At 38.2% G+C, this 18,418-nt stretch overlaps 1 protein-coding gene across 1 annotated transcript; it reads left to right on the plus strand.

Annotated features, from left to right (window-relative positions):
* Positions 1–12,237: 12,237 nt before the first annotated feature.
* On the plus strand, positions 12,238–16,557 carry LOC115993741 (bet1-like protein At4g14600). Its single transcript, XM_031117709.1, has 4 exons — positions 12,238–12,372; positions 12,469–12,592; positions 15,731–15,787; positions 16,080–16,557. The coding sequence occupies exons 1-4, from the start codon at positions 12,350–12,352 to the stop codon at positions 16,239–16,241; spliced, it is 366 nt and encodes a 121-aa protein (XP_030973569.1). The 5' UTR covers positions 12,238–12,349; the 3' UTR covers positions 16,242–16,557.
* The last annotated feature ends 1,861 nt before the right edge of the window (positions 16,558–18,418 follow it).

Here is an 18,418-nt window from a genome sequence, read left to right on the forward strand (position 1 = left end):
GAGAAATTAGCTGATCCAATAGGGGTCTAATTCTCCCAACCAAAATCTTGGACACTATCTTATACACAGAGTTACACAAACTAATGGGGCGGTAACTACCGATGGTTTCAGGACCTTGGGTCTTAGGAATAAGCACAATGTTGGTGCTATTAAGGTATTCTAGCATTTTTTTCTCTCCAAAAACAACCAACACCTCCTTTGTAACCGACTTGCCCACCACAAGCCAGAATCTTTGAAAGAATCCGGCATGAAACCCATCAGGCTCAGGGGCTTTAAAAGCTTTCATAGACCAAAGAGCAGCTCTAACTTCCTCCTCCATCACCATTTGGATAATATTGTCATTTTCTTCCCTTGAGAGCAAAGGCTGCCATTGCATGCTATAATTTAAATCACGAGTTACGGCCTCTTGGGATGTGGTATAAATATTTATAACTCCTTCTCTGATATGATTTGCAACCTCTCTTTCCTCAGTCAACCACTCCCCTGCATCGTTCTTAATTGCAGTGATCAAATTCCGCTTCCTACGGGCCAGAGCTAAAATATGGTAAAAAGAGGTATTTCTATCTCCCAAAATCATCCAATTAATTCTGGATTTAAGCGCCCAAAGATCCCTTTCTTGCTCTAGCACAACATCCAAATCCTTAATTAAATGATTCTCTAGCGTGACTAGGGAGGTAGAAGGATGATTGGCCAAAGCTCTTTGCACCCCATCGAGCCGGGCCACAATCCTTTTCTTCTTTGGGAAGATATTCCCAAATTGGTTCTTGTTCCACAAACTAGCTTGTTTGGAAAACACTTCAATAGCTTCTAGCAGCTTTCTAGGATGCTGCCACGCTTGATTAACCACATTAGGGAAGGAGGGATGAGACAACCAAAAAGATTGGAATCGAAAGGGTCTCGAGAGATGCAACTGCCTATTGGGATTGGTTTCCATTAACACAGGGCAATGATCCGAATGACACCTGGTTAAGTGCGACACTTTTGCATTCGGGTAGAGTTGACACCATCTAGTATTCATAAAGAATCTATCAATTCTTTCTTGTACAAGATTGCTGATCTCCCTTTTGTTCGTCCACGTGTATTTCGGCCCACTAAATCCCATATCCACCATGTTACATTTATCCAAGCACTCCTTAAAAAGCAACGATCTATTTATAGTAATTGGCCTACCCCCAAACTTATCAACCTCAGTTAGGGGTTCATTGAAATCACTCGCAATAACCCAAGGCTTACTATGAAGGTCAGCAACTTTATTAAGATTTTCCCATAACACCTGCCTCTTCACAATTCTAGGACTAGCATACACAACAGAAAAAATCCAAGAAAAGGTTAGAAGGTAATACCTTTACTTCGACATAAACTTCTTGCTCTGTACTCACGAGCTGCACAACCTCAACTCTGTCTGAGTTCCAAAGCAACCAAATACCACCCGTATATTGAATTGTCTCCGCATGAATAGCACCATCAAAAGGAAGGTGGCCAGTAATCTCCTTTGCTCTGTCTCCCCCAACCCGCATTTCCATGAACACTAAAATAGCAGGATTATGAGTCCTGACCAACTCATTAACATACCTCTGAAAGTTGGGCTTCAAAGCGCCCCTACAATTCCACACTATAATATTCATAACTAAAAAATCGGGAAGAAACAAACACTCAATCAGATGAGATAAAATCTCCTCTTCCCACTTCAAACTCCATCCCAACAAAGCCATCCTCTCCTTTGGCCTTCCCTTCCTTGGACACAGCGTTATCCACTGCTCCATCAATTCCAAAATCACCTCCGTCGCCCCGGAAAGCTTATTGAGTACTAGCACTGGCTTGGTCATTAGATTGAACTTCTCCACTAGGATTTCTTAGCTCCTCACTAATTTTTGCTGCAAGAACCCCATCCTTACACTGACCGCCGTCAGCTGGAATAGTTTCCTCCACACTTGCGCTGCCAACCGGATTGCCAAACCCATCCTAAGAATTGACGTTGCCTCCTCCGAAAACTCCGTCAAACTGCCACCGATCCTGCACCTCCACCTCGGTTCGGCCACAATTCTGAAACCGAAACGACTCATCAACACACACGCCATCGCCTCCCTTACCCAAAAAAGACCCATCCGATTTTGTGTTTGAAAAACAGACATCCTTAAATTTAGGTTTTATTTTTCTAATTTCTTTTCACGTTCTTTAATTCTTTTTCGTTTTTATTTTTTATTTTTTCACGTTCTTTTAAATCCTGTACAATTCAGTTTTTTTTTTTTTTTTTTGCTATATTTTTTTCACGTTCTTTTTCATTCGGTAAGTGTGGGGCCCAATACTTTAAGGACCAAGCCCGATTGCTCCTGGAAAATCCGAAGGCCCAGTCCGAGGAGAGCTGTGGCCCAAGCTCTACAGTACAGAGCACAAAACAATTTTGGAAGGCAGCCGAGGACAGTTTGGTCCTCGGCAGATCCTGAATCCCACCGAAATAAAGGGGTAAAACTGGTATAGGGACGAATTTGTAAGGAGATCCAAAATATCTTGGGGAAGTTATCCTTACTACCCTTCCAGATAAGACCCAACACATGACAGAGCCGTACTCTGCAGCCTTATCAACCATACCCAACAATTCTGGGATTAGACTGATGGGACAAATATCAGTCTTGTAAAGATTGACCCTACACGTGGATGAAGGACAATTAACGCAGACGAGTATAAAAGAAGAAAGCAAGTAAATCTAAAGGGGATCCCATCCCACCTCCGAAAAAGGAGGATCATATGTGAGAGAACATATCAACAACACCGGACTTCACTGAAGAAAGTCCATCTTTGGATAACCGGGGTTAGGCCTCAATGGTTCTCGGATCAACTCCGAGGAGTCCCATCCCATATGGTGCGACGTCTTAGGGCTTAAATGTTCAGGCCCAACACCTTTTTCTACCTGAATTCCTCTAAAACCAGGATCGGACATCGCCCCGCGACCAGCGGCTAGCTTTTTAAGCCCACTCTCTACAAATTATATTGTGAGGGATCTTCCGTGCGCGAGCCCAACGTCCTTATTGGGCCGCCAGAGAATCGTGTCCTTACAATTGGCGCCGTCTGTGGGAAAGCTTGCGCGTTGGCGCAGGTGGCAGTGGAATCAACTCATTGGCAAGCAGAAATTTCTGGGATCTCCTCCGTCTCCGGCGACATATAGTTGTTACTCCGACGTAAACTTCTGCTAGGGGCTACGCCTCGCAGTGCTAAGGGCGCGGGCATCTCTAGGGGCTTCCAGCCCCAGGCCAACTGTCCCCGCCTTGGTGTAGGGGCTGGTGGTTGAAAAATAAAACAAATAAAAAGATCATAAGTTTTGGATAGAACCAAGGCCTTGCATGGTCCTCGGACTCAAGCCTATGGGGAAACCAAGTACATAAAAAGATCATAAGTTTTGGACAGAACCAAGGCCTTGCATGGTCCACGGACTCAAGCCTATGGGGAAACCAAGTACATAAAAAGATCATAAGTTTTGGACAGAACCAAGGCCTTGCATGGTCCTCGGACTCAAGCCTATGGGGAAACCAAGTACATAAAAGATCATAAGTTTTGGACAGAACCAAGGCCTTGCATGGTCCTCGGACTCAAGCCTATGGGGAAACCAAGTACATAAAAGATACAAGTTTTGGACAGAACCAAGGCCTTGCATGGTCCTCGGACTCAAGCCTATGGGGAAACCAAGTACAAAAAATCATAAGTTTTGGACAGAACCAAGGCCTTGCATGGTCCTCGGACTCAAGCCTATGGGAAAACCAAGTACAAAAAAAAATCATAAGTTTTGGACAGAACCAAGCCTTGCATGGTCCTCGGACTCAAGCCTATGCCAAGTTGGCCTAACTCAAGCCTATGGGGAAACCAAGTACATAAAAGATCATAAGTTTTGGACAGAACCAAGGCCTTGCATGGTCCTCGGACTCAAGCCTATGGGGAAACCAAGTACATAAAAGATCATAAGTTTTGGACAGAACCAAGGCCTTGCATGGTCCTCGGACTCAAGCCTATGGGGAAACCAAGTACATTAAAAGATCATAAGTTTTGGACAGAACCAAGGCCTTGCATGGTCCTCAGACTCAAGCCTATGGGGAAACCAAGTACATTAAAAGATCATAAAGTTTTGGACAGAACCAAGGCCTTGCATGGTCCTCAGACTCAAGCCTATGGGGAAACCAAGTACATAAAAAAGACCACAAGTTTTGGACAGAACCAAGGCCTCGCATGGTCCACGGACTCAAGCCTATGGGGAAACCAACTAAAAAAAAAAGAGAAAGAAACTACTATGGCATATAAACCTCAAAATCCATCCGAAGAGAACTTCTCGTTAACAGTTGGGTCAATCTTTAATTGCACGGGTTCCCCGGTCTACCCTCAGATCCCCAGTGCCAAAGGGGCTAATACGATACGGCACAGTATGTTACCCCAAGGGCACGATCCAACTCCATCGCTGCTCAGCTGCCCTCTCGGATATTCATCTAGCGTGCATCACGCAGCGCTCAGCAGCTATTTCGGTTAGTTCCATGAATTCAATCTATTGAGGATTGCCATTGTTATACTTGATAATATTTGCGAGTTTAAACTAATAAGGGTTTGTATTAAAGTGTTCTTCCGTCCAGAATATTGTTAAAGGCAAGCTTAGACTTAATATTCAGACCCAAAGTGGTAGTTGCAAAAAAAAAAAAAGTAGTATGTATAAAGAAATAAACACATCTTTTATTAAGACAAAAGAACAGTACAGTGTACAATAAAAGCTGAAACCAGCTTACATTAGAGTTAACTGCGTAAGCAAAAGAAAAGTACAAAAGAGTGAAGATGGTGCCGAGGAGATATCTCAGAGGAGAGGTTGGCTACTGTTCCAAGATGTCGTCTAAGGAAACTATTCCTCGACGCTTCTACATGCCCATAACTCAGGCAGCCAAAGAACCTGACCTCAGGCTAACACCATCTACAGAAAAGATGCAGGGAGCCGGAAGTTGGGAAGCCCCCGCAGAAATTTGCCTGCTACAAGGCAGACGGCGCTGATGGCGGAAATTCCTTCTTCGGGCATACAAAAAATCTGGCATGACCAGAACCTGCTTCGGATTTTGACTAAAAGAGGGAGAAACATCCTTTCCCCTCTCTCGAACTGAAATATTCTCTTGAGTCTACGCCTCCCTAGCCCGTACCTCACTATCTGGAGTCGCAGGAAGACACGACGCTTTCGTGGCGGAGAGAGCTCCTTTGCCCCAATCCTCGCCTCAAACATGATGTACTAAGAGGGGAGACTGAAGAATTCGTGTGAAAGTAAAGCAACCTTCTCTCCTATTTATTTAAAAGATGAGGTGATGGCATTTAATTCACGCAGCGTCCCAAGGAACGCTACAGACAAAATGTCTCCGGCTCGATTTCCAATGCCGTCTGCAACCCTGAGATTAAAGGAGCCTCGTGAAGACGCACCTCGAATACTGGGACGCCAAAAAGTACCGCGTGACCAAAGACTACGGAAATGCCTCTAAATCTGTGGGCCTAATAAATTCGCGGCCCAGGCCCGTTTTGCATTGAAGCCCGCGGACTATGGCCCACACCAAGGAATAACCGTTACCGAGGACAACTTCCTGCTCGGCAACTTATGAGACACCTGAGGAAAGACAGGTGCAAAGAGAAAAAGGGAAGGGCATAAAGTTTTGGACAGAACCAAGGCCTTGTATGGTCCTCGGACTCAAGCCTATGGGGAAACCAAGTACGAAAAGTTATTATTATTACAAGTTTTGGACAGAACCAAGGCCTTGTATGGTCCTCGGACTCAAGCCTATGGGGAAACCAAGTACGAAAAGTTATTATTATTACAAGTTTTGGACAGAACCAAAGCCTTGTATGGTCCTCGGACTCAAGCCTATGGGGAAACCAAGTACAAAAAGTTATTATTATTACAAGTTTTGGACAGAACTAAGGCCTTGTATGGTCCTCGGACTCAAGCCTATGGGGAAACCAAATACAAAAAATTATTATTATTACAAGTTTTGGACAGAACCAAGGCCTTGTATGGTCCTCGGACTTAAACCTATGGGGAAACCAAGTACAAAAATTATTATTATTACAAGTTCTGGACATAACCGAGGCTTTGTATGGTCCTCGGACCCAAGCCAAGGTGGTAAGTACTACTTTTTATTGGTCTGCCCTATTGTGCCAAGCACTCCTATTAAGATTATGGCAACATCTTTTTATTATTAAGTATTTTGGTCTTAGTCGTCATTGATTTAGATGCGGTATTATTGAGCCGAGCAGCACTTGCAAATTTATAAAAACAAAGAGACAGAACATGTAAAGTGAAATAGAAACAACTTTTATTAATATGAAAAATTATTACAATGTACAAAAAGAGGCTTCAACAAGCCTATACAAAAGAGGGGCTGCCGAAACAATACTAACATCCACAGTACAGATAAGCAAACGATCAAGCGCCTTTTTGAACTTGTCTTCAAAGTCTCTCCAATCTCTGCCTCAGTGTTGCTCATACTAAAAGAAGAACTCACTTCAAAAAAAAAAGAGAACGAAGAAGAAGGAAATAGTAAGGAAGAAATCAATGAAGAAGATGGAGGACATGAGTAAGAGAAGGAGGAGAAGAAGAGTGGGAGAAATGAAAAGACAAAGAGAGGAGCAAAAGAGGGAGAAGGACAGCACCAAGGCGGAACTGGTGCTGGGAAGACTATAAGAGGAAGACGGAGGAGGGCACCAGTGAGCAAGGAAAGGGAGAAGCAGAAGCACTTCGCCCCTGCCTCAACCCTGACTCCTAACACACTGGTGCCATGTTAGGTACGCTCGTGAGGAGCCGAGTGGTGCTGATATTGGGTGTTCTCGACTCAGTCACGCCAAGAGTTTGACATGACGAGCCCCTGCTTCGGATTTTGGCTGAAAGAGAGGCGGGACAGATCTTAAGTCTACGCCACCCTTGCCCCGATCGAGCCATTTCAAGCTTTATCGGAACATGGTGTTTTGAGGAAGGGCATGGTTCCTTCATCGTTCGTTATGGTAGGCGTGTACTGATATGGCGTATAACAAACGGGCTAAGCAGGCGCTAAAGGAGGCTACGGGTTTCAGATCTCAGAGGGAAGGAGAGGAGTCTGCACGAAAGTGATGGCCTCCTGCTTGCCTTCTTATAGGAAGGGCAGAACGGAGGGTATTAAATGCATTCAAGTTTCCCAAAGGAATCTGAAGAAAAAAGAGGCGTCCGTTCCACTTCCCCACCTTATCAAATGAGCCGCCGGACATAAATGAGCCTCGTAAAGGGGATTCATTAAGGGCGCGTCTGGGACAGCCAAGCGGCAGGAGTAGATCACGAGCAAATTAAACGGAATCCCTAGAAAACCGGCTAACCTCCTGGACAGGTGGAAAACCGCTCACATAAATGCGGGGTTGAACTAAACAAACCGTATTAAGGGCCCGGGTTTGCCAAAACCCTCCCTTCCAACCCGGAAGTCGGATAGAAGGGTTTTGAGGGGCTATTGTGGGGCCCAATAATTTAAGGACCAAGCCCGATTGCTCCTGGAAAATCCGAAGGCCCAGTCCGAGGAGAGCTGTGGCCCAAGCTCTACAGTACAGAGCACAAAACAATTTTGGAAGGCAGCCGAGGACAGTTTGGTCCTCGGCAGATCCTGAATCCCACCGAAATAAAGGGGTAAAACTGGTATAGGGACGAATTTGTAAGGAGATCCAAAATATCTTGGGGAAGTTATCCTTACTACCCTTCCAGATAAGACCCAACACATGACAGAGCCGTACTCTACAGCCTTATCAACCATACCCAACAATTCTGGGATTAGACTGATGGGACAAATATCAGTCTTGTAAAGATTGACCCTACACGTGGACGAAGGACAATTAACGCAGACGAGTATAAAAGAAGAAAGCAAGTAAATCTAAAGGGGATCCCATCCCACCTCCGAAAAAGGAGGATCACATGGGAGAGAACATATCAACAACACCGGACTTCACTGAAGAAAGTCCGTCTTTGGATAACCGGGGTTAGGCCTCAATGGTCCTTGGATTAACTCCGAGGAGTCCCATCCCATATGGTGCGACGTCTTAGGGCTTAAATGTTCAGGCCCAACACCTTTTTCTACCTGAATTCCTCTAAAACCAGGATCGGACATCGCCCCGCGACCAGCGGCTAGCTTTTTAAGCCCACTCTCTACAAATTATATTGTGAGGGATCTTCCGTGCGCGAGCCCAACGTCCTTATTGGGCCGCCAGAGAATCGTGTCCTTACAGTAAGGATGAGTTTTTTTTTTTTTTTTTTTTTTTTTGATAGAATTATTGATGTAGATTACCGTGGGATAAGGATAGGGTTTTTGTTAATTTTTTTTCCTTTCGACTTATGGTAGGTTGTTGATTTGATAAGCAGGGTTGTTTTGAAAACATGAGTTTGTGGAAGAGTGGTTTTATTTTAAAAAAAAAAAAACATTTATCCTAATCCCAATCTTCTCAAAACACTTATCCTAATCCCAATCTTCTCAAAACACTTATCCTTATCCCAATCTTTTCAAATACTACACCATTTTCAAATACACATTCAAAAAAAAATTACATTTACTACTTATTTGTTAAAAAAGAAATGCACATTTATCTTTCTATTTATTTGAAAAAAATAAATAAATCACATACTACTTTTAAATACAGATTAAAATCATGTTTTTTAAAAAAATATCTCACGTTCATCTCTTTTGTTAAAAAATTATCTCTTTTATATGGTTCCAAAAATACCCTCAAAAAATAAACCATAACTCCTCTTAGAATTAGGATTAGCAATGTCAGACTCCATTCAACCTTCTCCTAAAAACATAAAATCAGTGAACTCACTCAATACACAATCATTCACCTCCCGTATAACACTATTTTTCAGAGCCATTTTGTGAATGAATACTATTGAAAAGGTATGTAAACATTTAATTTTGGTACCACATCCTCTTTGTACACAATATATTCACTGAATTTGTTTTCTGTTCATGCAGATTTTTTGCTAGAGCCATTTTATGATAGAATTGCACAGTCAACACAATTGGAAAGGAATGTATGCAACATTAAACCTTAAATTTTGGTAGCCATTAAATTTATTCTTACGTTTCATTAAATTTTGGTTGACAAAGTATTTTTTTTTGTTCATGTAAATTTTTTGCTAGAGCCATTTTGTGATAGAGCTGCACAGTCGACACTACTGGAAAGGAAGGTATGTAACCATAAACCTTAATTTTTTTAGATAAATAAAACAAAAAAACATATAACCGATATTTCTATATATATATTTTTTCGTTTTTAAGTGAATCTGCAAATCTTATAGGGAAAAGTCTGCTCTTCCTCATCATTACGTTTTTTGTTTGCTTGGTTTTCTTTTTTATTATTTTCCTTTTTCTTTTGTGGTTCATGGTTTTGTATTTTGCAACAATATAGGAATACATAAGTTGTTTACTTCGGGTCAATAGAATTCCTTAAGTTCCCTCTTTTATCTGATTCATTTTAGGAAATAAAATGCCATTCATATTTATTTAATAAATAAAACTGTTGGCACGTTCATAGTTTGTTTAACATGGTCTTATATATCTAAGATGAAGTTTGACATGGCGGAAAATAAAAGTCCTTTTCACTGATAAGTTATTAGTTTGTTTACTACATAAGTGCATAATGTTATTTTAATTTGTGAGTATTTTAACAGCTAATTTTTATAATAATACCAAAATTTAGTTTTTTTTCCCCTTTCTCTTTCCTCTTCTCTCTCTCTCTCTCTCTCTCTCTCTCTCTCCATGTTTAGGGTAGAGATGAAGGAAGATATGTAGTATAAATAAGGGTAGAGACCCCAGAGATCGGGAGAAGAAAAAGGAGAAGAGAAAGCACTATAGCAATCTCAACAACTCCTATAACCATTATCATCCAATATATTCTAGAACAGAGCTCCTTGAATTGTGCCGAGGACAAACTTTCTTGTACAAACTTGGTTCGTTTCTGTTTGATTGTCTTGGAAACTCATTATAATTGTTATCCCATTCATTAAAACCTAGTTCTTCTACTCACTCTCTACAAATTTATTGTACTGGGTTTACTGGGCCAGTATCCCATACATTTTGGGCCTGGGCTGAAAATCGTGCCCCTACATATACATTTTGCAAGGTATGGTGAAAAAATAAAAAATAAAAAAAGTTATTCTACGTAAAAAAAAAAAAAAAAAAAAAAAAAAAAAAAAAAAAAAAACCCCATGCATTGCCATTGAAAAATGCAAATACATTTTGAAAAAAAACGTGTGTAATTATGAAAACAAATTAGTTATAGATTGAACTCTATGTTTGATGTAAATATGATCTAAATATTAAATAATCACAATAGTTAGCTTTAGCATATGCAGTCTTCTCCAAAAAAAAAAAAAAAAAACCATTATTAAGCATATGCTTTGCCAGTGGTCAATGATTTTTTTAAGTGAGTGCAATAAATAAATAAAAAAATAATAATTTATATTTCATAAAATTAACCTGAAATTTAACTTGTGCAATTGCTTATTGGCCCATATTGATTAATATTTTATAATCTAAAATCTAAAATATTTTTTCCCAACATCTAATGAAAATAATAATAATTAAAAAAAAGGTCAACAACCATGATTTGCAAGCTACATTGTTTGCCATATATATGCATAACTTATAAATAACTTGCCTTTGAGCATGCGTATGATAAGTATCATCACACACACACTTATAAATAACTTGCCTTTGAGCACGCGTATGATGAGTATCATCACACACACACACAAAAAAAACTTAGGGGTGTGGTGAGTATCATATGTGGAGGAATAATTTTTCATCACACTCCTAGGTTTTTTTTTTTTTTTTTTTTTTTGGTGATTGGAAAATGTAATAATCCCAAATTATAATAAATACTTTAAATTAACTCTTACTCAAAAAATAGAAGAATCTTTGAGCACACGCTCTTTTTGTTATTAGAAAATGTAGTAACCTCAAATTATAATAAATATTCTAAATTATCCATTATCCTAAAAATAGAAGAGCATCTGAGTACGCGCGTGAGCGCGTGGCCAAAGGTAAGTTAGTTTTTAAAAGTTTGATGAGAAATATAAAAAATAAAATTTAATTACCTTTTCTTTTCTAATAAAACATTTTTAAAAATATATTCTAAAGTAAAATTCAATTAGTTTTTCATGTCATTCTCAAAAAAAAAAAAAAAAAAGTTTTTCATTTAATTATCTATTACAAGACAATGTGCCTCAATGCAATTTATTTATTTTTTTCCCAAATGCAAAACATGTTAAGAAATTAGCTATACCAATCCAAACCAGTATTTAAATTTTTTTTTTTTTAAATTCACTTTCCATCGCAAATGAAGAAAAGCAAAAGAAAAGAATGTAAGAAAGTTGTACCAAAAAAGAAGAATTAAGAATAACCTTATCTCGTTGTCCAGTTCATAAATATGAGTTGCACAATGCACAATTGCAGACCACATTATTTATGGACATTGAAAATGCCATATTTGTGGACATTTTTAGTATTTCTGAAGATGACCTCAATGAGATGTATTTGGACAGGTTGTGTCCTGATCCTTTTGTGTTTTTTTAGTTGTTAATTGAATTTTACCAAAAAGAAAAAAAAAAGGAAAAAAAGAAAATGCCATATTTGTCTTTCTTGTGCGATGTATGCAAGCAACTGCAATTAAAAATTCGATGGTGCAATAGGAATCTCAAGTTTCATCGCACCATAGCGTTTAATTATTAATCAGTCAAATTGATTGATTTGGACAAATTAAAAATATTAGAATAATTGAGATACGCACAATCTTTTCTGTCGTCGGCCCTACTTTTTATTTTTCTTTACGAATAATCAAACGAAACAAATCAGCATATTTTACAAAAGGTCTTTGATATTTAATCCTTTTTTTTTTCTTTAAGGCAGTTAAAGAACTATTGATCATATTCTAAAGAGTCGAGCACAAAATTGGGCTGTTTGTGATTGTGACAAGGTTTAAACTTTAAACTCGACTTAAGGACGAATGAGTCAAATTCAAACTCAGATTTGTGGATTTAAGTTATTAGGCCTGATACAACAATAAGTCCATGGGCCTATTGACAAGAAGGAAGGAAAATAGGCATGGTAGAACAAAGCAAGCCCAGCTCATAAGCCTCATAATACAAACCAAAGCTCAATCAGTGAGATGCGTGATGATTTTTGTTCGGCCCAGTCCAGAACACGAAACCGATAATTATAAAATCTTCATCATATTGCCAAAAACACACGCCCTGGCTAGGCTAGGCTGGTTCCGTTCCGTTATACGGTTAGGATTTAGGAATTGAATTCTCAATTCCAAATCCAATTCCGAATTCCGAATGGCAAATCCTTATCGATCAAGGTAAAAGCAACCAAACCAAAATCCTTGTTTTCAGTAATTTCCTCGTTTGCGATCTGACTCTGCTTTTAACGTGTTGTTGTTGTGGTGGTTGTGCAGGGAAGGTCTTAGTGTGAGACAAGCTGCGAATTCCGATGAAGTCCAATTAAGGATTGATCCAGTGCATGGGGACCTCGACGAGGAAATCTCCGGCCTTCATTCCCAAGTTCGACGACTTAAATCCGTACGTTACGTTTCTGTTTCTGTTTTTTTTTTTTATTATGAGTCATGGGTTTTGAGTTTGGTTAATCAATTTTTATAAATTACAAAAAATAAAGTGCGATTCAAGGTCATTAATATCCTGATGCTGCTTGAATCTGCATTCTGAATCGGAACTTCTATAGCTTGATTCTACTTCTTTGGTAGTGTGTTGATGTTGCATTACATAGGGTCTGTGGTTAGGCTTTTTGGACCCACCATTCATGTGAAAGCAAGGAGTATGCGCATTTATGGTAATTTTCCATTTAGAAGATCGTTTTTAAAACCCAAAACTTTGTTTTGTGACCACCACTCCCGTCTTGTTTTTGTTTTTATTTATTATTTATTTATTTATTTTACAAATATTCATTTTAAACTCAAAACATAGTTTTCCAACAACTTATTCAAACACCAGAGCATACAAATATTTTTGGAGTAAAAAGAACATCTTTATCGGTTTTTGCATCTTGTACATAAATCTTATTAAGGCGTTCTGTGATTATTTTCTGTAATTCTATTTTATGGGTTGTTTACTTGTCTTACTATTATTTCTATCTGATGCTTGTATATTCTTTGTGCTTCTAATATTTTTTTGAACTCTTAGACATTTTACCAAAATCGCAATCACCCTTACAGATTTCACTACCTAAAAGAACAGGAACTGAGACTACTCCCCAAAGGAAGTCCAACCATAGTTTTAGTTCTTTAGCTATCTAGGTATCAATGACAATGTTTTTTGATAACAAAATTCTTGGTTTTCCAAATCAAAGATAAAGGTCATTACCCCTGGTTACCCTTGGACACATGGGAGATTTATTGTTCCATCGACCCACCATCAATGCTTCAAATATGTTAGTGAGGACAAAAGAAGTACAAACAAAATTTTCTTTGCAAATTGGAAGCTAATGTCAAAGCTTATTATGCAGATTCCTAACTTTATGATCTAGTCTCAGTTAACAACTTTAGTTCAAAAGAAGAGGTGATCCTAACATGAAATCGTGATAAAGTATCCCAGAAGCCCAAAGAGTATAGTATCTGTCACCTTCCATAAGAAGAATTGAAATACCTTATGAATTTATTATAACACCGAGCTTAAAGCCCTTTTGGACATTCCACAGTTAAAAATAGGAATAGCTCATCTAATGTGGCAACTATTAGCATCACATCTGAGAGTGAAGAAGAGGCCCTCGGGCAATGCCCATAGGTGGTCTTCCACGGTCACCTATGGTGTTCCACTTGTCAATTTAGATATCTGGAGGAGCTGTTTTCACGATACCAAAGATTGGGGCCAAGGGCCTCATTATATTAAACACGGTAGCTTAAATTTATGCTTTGAAGGTGGAGACTATTGCTACAGGGAGGTCAGATTTTTTTAGCTATGGCGTTATTGCTAAGAACATATTGCAAAAAAGGGGCTACCTTGGAAAATCATTTTGGACAAAAAAATGGGAAGGAAATTAAGGGAGGGGGCTTGACAAAGGCACAAAGGCAGGCATTAGAGGAAGGGGAGGTTATTAGCTTTTTGATGTATGGCTTGGGATTTATGAAGCACAGATGCAGACACTGGCATGACATGAGACACGATAACATGACAGTTCTTGAAAATTAGGAAACGACACTGTGGAGATACCCCAATTAATATATATATACACTTCTAGGTATATTTTATTTTTATTTTAAGTTTTTAAAATAAATAACAACTGTCAAAAACTTTTAAAACATATCTAAAATCCAAGGATTGTTTTTAATTAAAAATTATTTATTTCTCCCAACACAATAAGGACATTCATGCAGAAGTGTCCCCGACATGTTTGACACGAAGATGGACACACCAGTGGTTTTGAAGTGTAACTGCTTCTTAGCCCAGGGTACATCCCTGATTATGGAATGATAGACGTGTCATAATTTGAAGCCATGAGTTGTCCACTACAGAAGGCTGAGACTTTAAAGTTGAATTTTATGGTTTAGTTGCTCTTGCAGCAAACTTCATGGTAGTCCTAATTTACTGATAGAGCTCTGACAGTGATGAACCAGGCAAGGAAGATGAAGAAGAACTCCTAGCCTCAACACACACAATGTTAAAAAGGGGGGAGCACCCCCACCCCCCCCCCCCAAACCCAAATTATATAAACTCCTCCCATGAAAATGAAGTCATGGAGAAATTTGACCACGGACGATGAACTATACCTGGCATTCATCAATGCTCACGTTGCTACCTAAGAATTGTCGTAGTATATCCATCTCCCCTTAGAGTTCTGTGATGTGTTCACATTTCATTATATAGAGATACTAGGTGAAAAATAGTCATCTCCCATGTGCTGAAAATTTTGGAAGATGCCAAATCCAGTAAAATTAGCACAGAGGTGTAGAAGCTTTGCAATATTGGCTTTATCAGGGATGAACAATGCCCAATTTTACTGAGGTTACACCTCTATCAATACCTAGAACAGATAATGTTGATATGTTTTGATTACAAGCCATGTTTTCCATTTCCTTTTAATCTTTTAAATCACAACCTGTCATCAGCAGAGGTTTTTGTGTTGTGACTTATTGATGCTGTTAATAACTTGGAGCCAAATATTAGCCCAGAATTTATGGTAGGCAATGTCTAGCATTGTTTTATAAAACCCATAAATTCTGTAATTGCATGTCCATAAGAATTTGAGTTGTTCTTGTTGCTTCTGGTCAAGTGGTTTCATGCTAAATGGTTGCTTTGAAATTGGAACTACATTGTTTAATGTAAGCCTTGTACTTAGTTTGCTGACTCGCCTATGGCCCTGTTTCTGATTCATTAAGTCGCCTTCCCATTAGAGGGGGGATCATGGGACTTCCATAACCCAGCTGGGCCAATCTGCTCTGAGCTTCTGAGAATAAGGCTCACATTGTGTTTAAAAAGGAAAAAAAAAGTCAATTGATAGATAAAAGGAAATTTCCATCTATAGTAGGACTATTTCTTTTCTTTATAAGAAAAAAGGAAAATTGCCATATATAAAAGGAAATTTCCATATATAGTAGGACTATTTCTTTTCTTTATAAGAAAAAACGAAAATTGCCATATATAATAGGACTTTTCAGTTTTTTCTCCCTCAGTCTTGTAAACTCCTATTTATGTATTGCTTTGCAGGTGGCTCAAGAAATTGAAGCAGAAACCAGAATCCAGAATGATATCCTCGCTGACTTGGTAAACTTATAGCTTGAACGGTTGAACCTTTACTTCCTAAAACCAATGTCACAAGGACATTTAGTCCAGGTGCCTTGATTGAGATCATTGTTGAAGCTTCTTATCTGATTTTCCTCTTTTGCACTAATACTTAATGACTATTAAGGAAACACACACAGAGACGATTGCACATGCCCACACACATGCACATGAACCAGCTGAAGCCATGGTTTTCCACTTAAAAGTATTTGCCATTTTGGTGAAGGGATGAACATATTGCATTCTGACAAATTGCTTCTGGTTTTTAACACAGCAAATGGCAATGGGTCAAGCTGGGGAAGGGGTGAAAAATGGCATGAGGAGATTGAATAGGACCATCACCCAGCACAGTTCAAATCATATCTTGCAAGTGATTATTTTTGGACTAGTTTGTTTCAGTGTAGTCTACCTATTGTCCAAGCTAGCTAGAAGATGAGAACCTAGTTTACACTAAAAGAGAGGAGCTGCTACGTGTGAATTTAAAGGGTCTTTTGTAGTCAACAATTTATATCCAGGTATTATGATACAGGTTGTATGGTAGCACCTCCTTTACAGCTAAAGTTATGAAGCTCAATTTTATGGAGGGTTCAAGACTTTTTATCCCCCATTTTGCAATATCTACATTCCTTACGCTTTGAAACATCTTACATATGTTAGCCAATGCCGAAAAGGTTATTGTTTTGAGACATCAACTTAAAATGGATGGAATACATTGAAATGTATATGAAGACTCATCTCTGTTCACCTTTTTATTTTATCTTATTTTTATGATGCCATGGTATTGTTAATTTGATATCACTAGAGCAATATATCCTTTCATTTGTAGAATCAGTTTTATCGCAGAAGAGGACCTAATCCTTGGAAATCTGGAAAGTAGGATAGATGCGGGCAATATGATGCAACTGAAATAGTATTTGAACTTTTAATTGCAGAACTGAGTACACCATTCTCTGTAGTTCAATAAACATGGTGTTATTCATGGTTTTTTATTTCATCTGTATTCCCAAACATTTGAGAATCTCTAACTCGTATAGATCCTTGAAAGGGCTTGAGATGTCACTTGGTTATGAAATCTGGTGGTTGTTCCACTTCATTTAGTTGGTATATGCTTACACCATCTGAGGGTTAAGAATAAAAGATCAGACCAACTGGTAATAGAAAATGTATGAACAAAGTATGAAAATATTTGTGTGCAAAAATCTTGGTTCCATAAGCTGGAGGACATGCATAATGCACGTATCGACAGTGCCAACTGCCAAGGTTTGCTTAATCTGGTCAAAGAAAACTTGGTGATCTGTGTTTTGTTCATACAAGCACCGGATTGGGATCTTAATATTGGAACAACATAATTTCTGTTCTTACCTTCTTCTTGTTTTTGGAAAGCATGTTCTTGTTGCCTTCTTGGTAACTTCCAACTGTGCAAGGTGTTTGTTTTTGTTCTAGAAATTCCGATGATCATAACTTCATATTTAGGAGCAGGTGAGTGGCAATGCGAGTAATGTAACTTATCTGATTGTGAAGAGTCGAAAGGTCTGCCTTCTAAAGCCTCTATCTTCATATTCCTTATTGGGTGCGCGGCTTCAAGAATGTGGTAAGAAGTAGAGCTACGTGGTAATGTTTTAGTTGTAGAGGTTTTTTTTTTTGGATATAAAGTTTTTAGGGTTTAGAGCATTTGGCAAACTACAATGACATATAGTGTTTCGAAGTTATTACATTATGATTGGTAATCAAATTGGTTTACCAAATTCCCATTAAAAAAAAAAAAAATTGGTTTACCAAATTGGTAAAGAGAGATGTAAGAAACAAGAAAAGTGGCTGAAATGTTACCTGGGGACCCTTTTAGAATACTTTATCTGATGCCCATATCATATAAAATTAGCATGAAGTCATGGGAGAAAATTTTAAAATTTTGCAACCAAAAAATATAAAAGTTTTAAAATTAAGCTGAAATATTGAGGGGCTGAAAAGTTGATTTTGATCTCCTTGGACAAAAATTCCCTTAACTAATATTTTGTGAAAAGTTAATTTCCTTTCCTTTCACATTTTATTTTTCTCACCAAATCTCACTTTACCAATATTTTACTCTCCAGTTTTCTTCCTTTACCAATAGCAAACTTTTTTTTTTTCTTTTCTTAAAAAAAAAATTTATTTAACCAATATCAAAGAGAAGAAGAGATGAAGAAAAGTTCAATATAGGATTAAGGAATTATTAAACAAGGCACAGTTATTTTATTTAATCAATATTTATTTTATAAATAAATACAAATATGATGTTAATTTTTATTTTTAATACATTTTGCAATATTATAGCATCAATGGATGAAAATTTAGTTGCAAGAGAGACTTATCAATTTAGGCAATGGCCTAAGGCTCCAAATATAAGAAGGCACCCTAAAATATAATATACTAGTATTATGTCCGTGCGATGCACGGCTTAATAAAAAATATTTTGATAACATAATTTGTAAGGACCCGTTTCGATCCAAAGCCCAGTATAGTTTAAACAATGGCCTAATAAGCTCAAAACAATGAATTTGTTAGAGAGTGGGCCTATTACTGAACGTTCAATGAGTTAAGATGTTGATCACAATAGGCTCGTTAATATTAGGATGA

The sequence above is a fragment of the Quercus lobata genome, chromosome 6 (genome assembly GCF_001633185.2).
Source record: "Quercus lobata isolate SW786 chromosome 6, ValleyOak3.0 Primary Assembly, whole genome shotgun sequence".
NCBI lineage: Eukaryota > Viridiplantae > Streptophyta > Magnoliopsida > Fagales > Fagaceae > Quercus > Quercus lobata.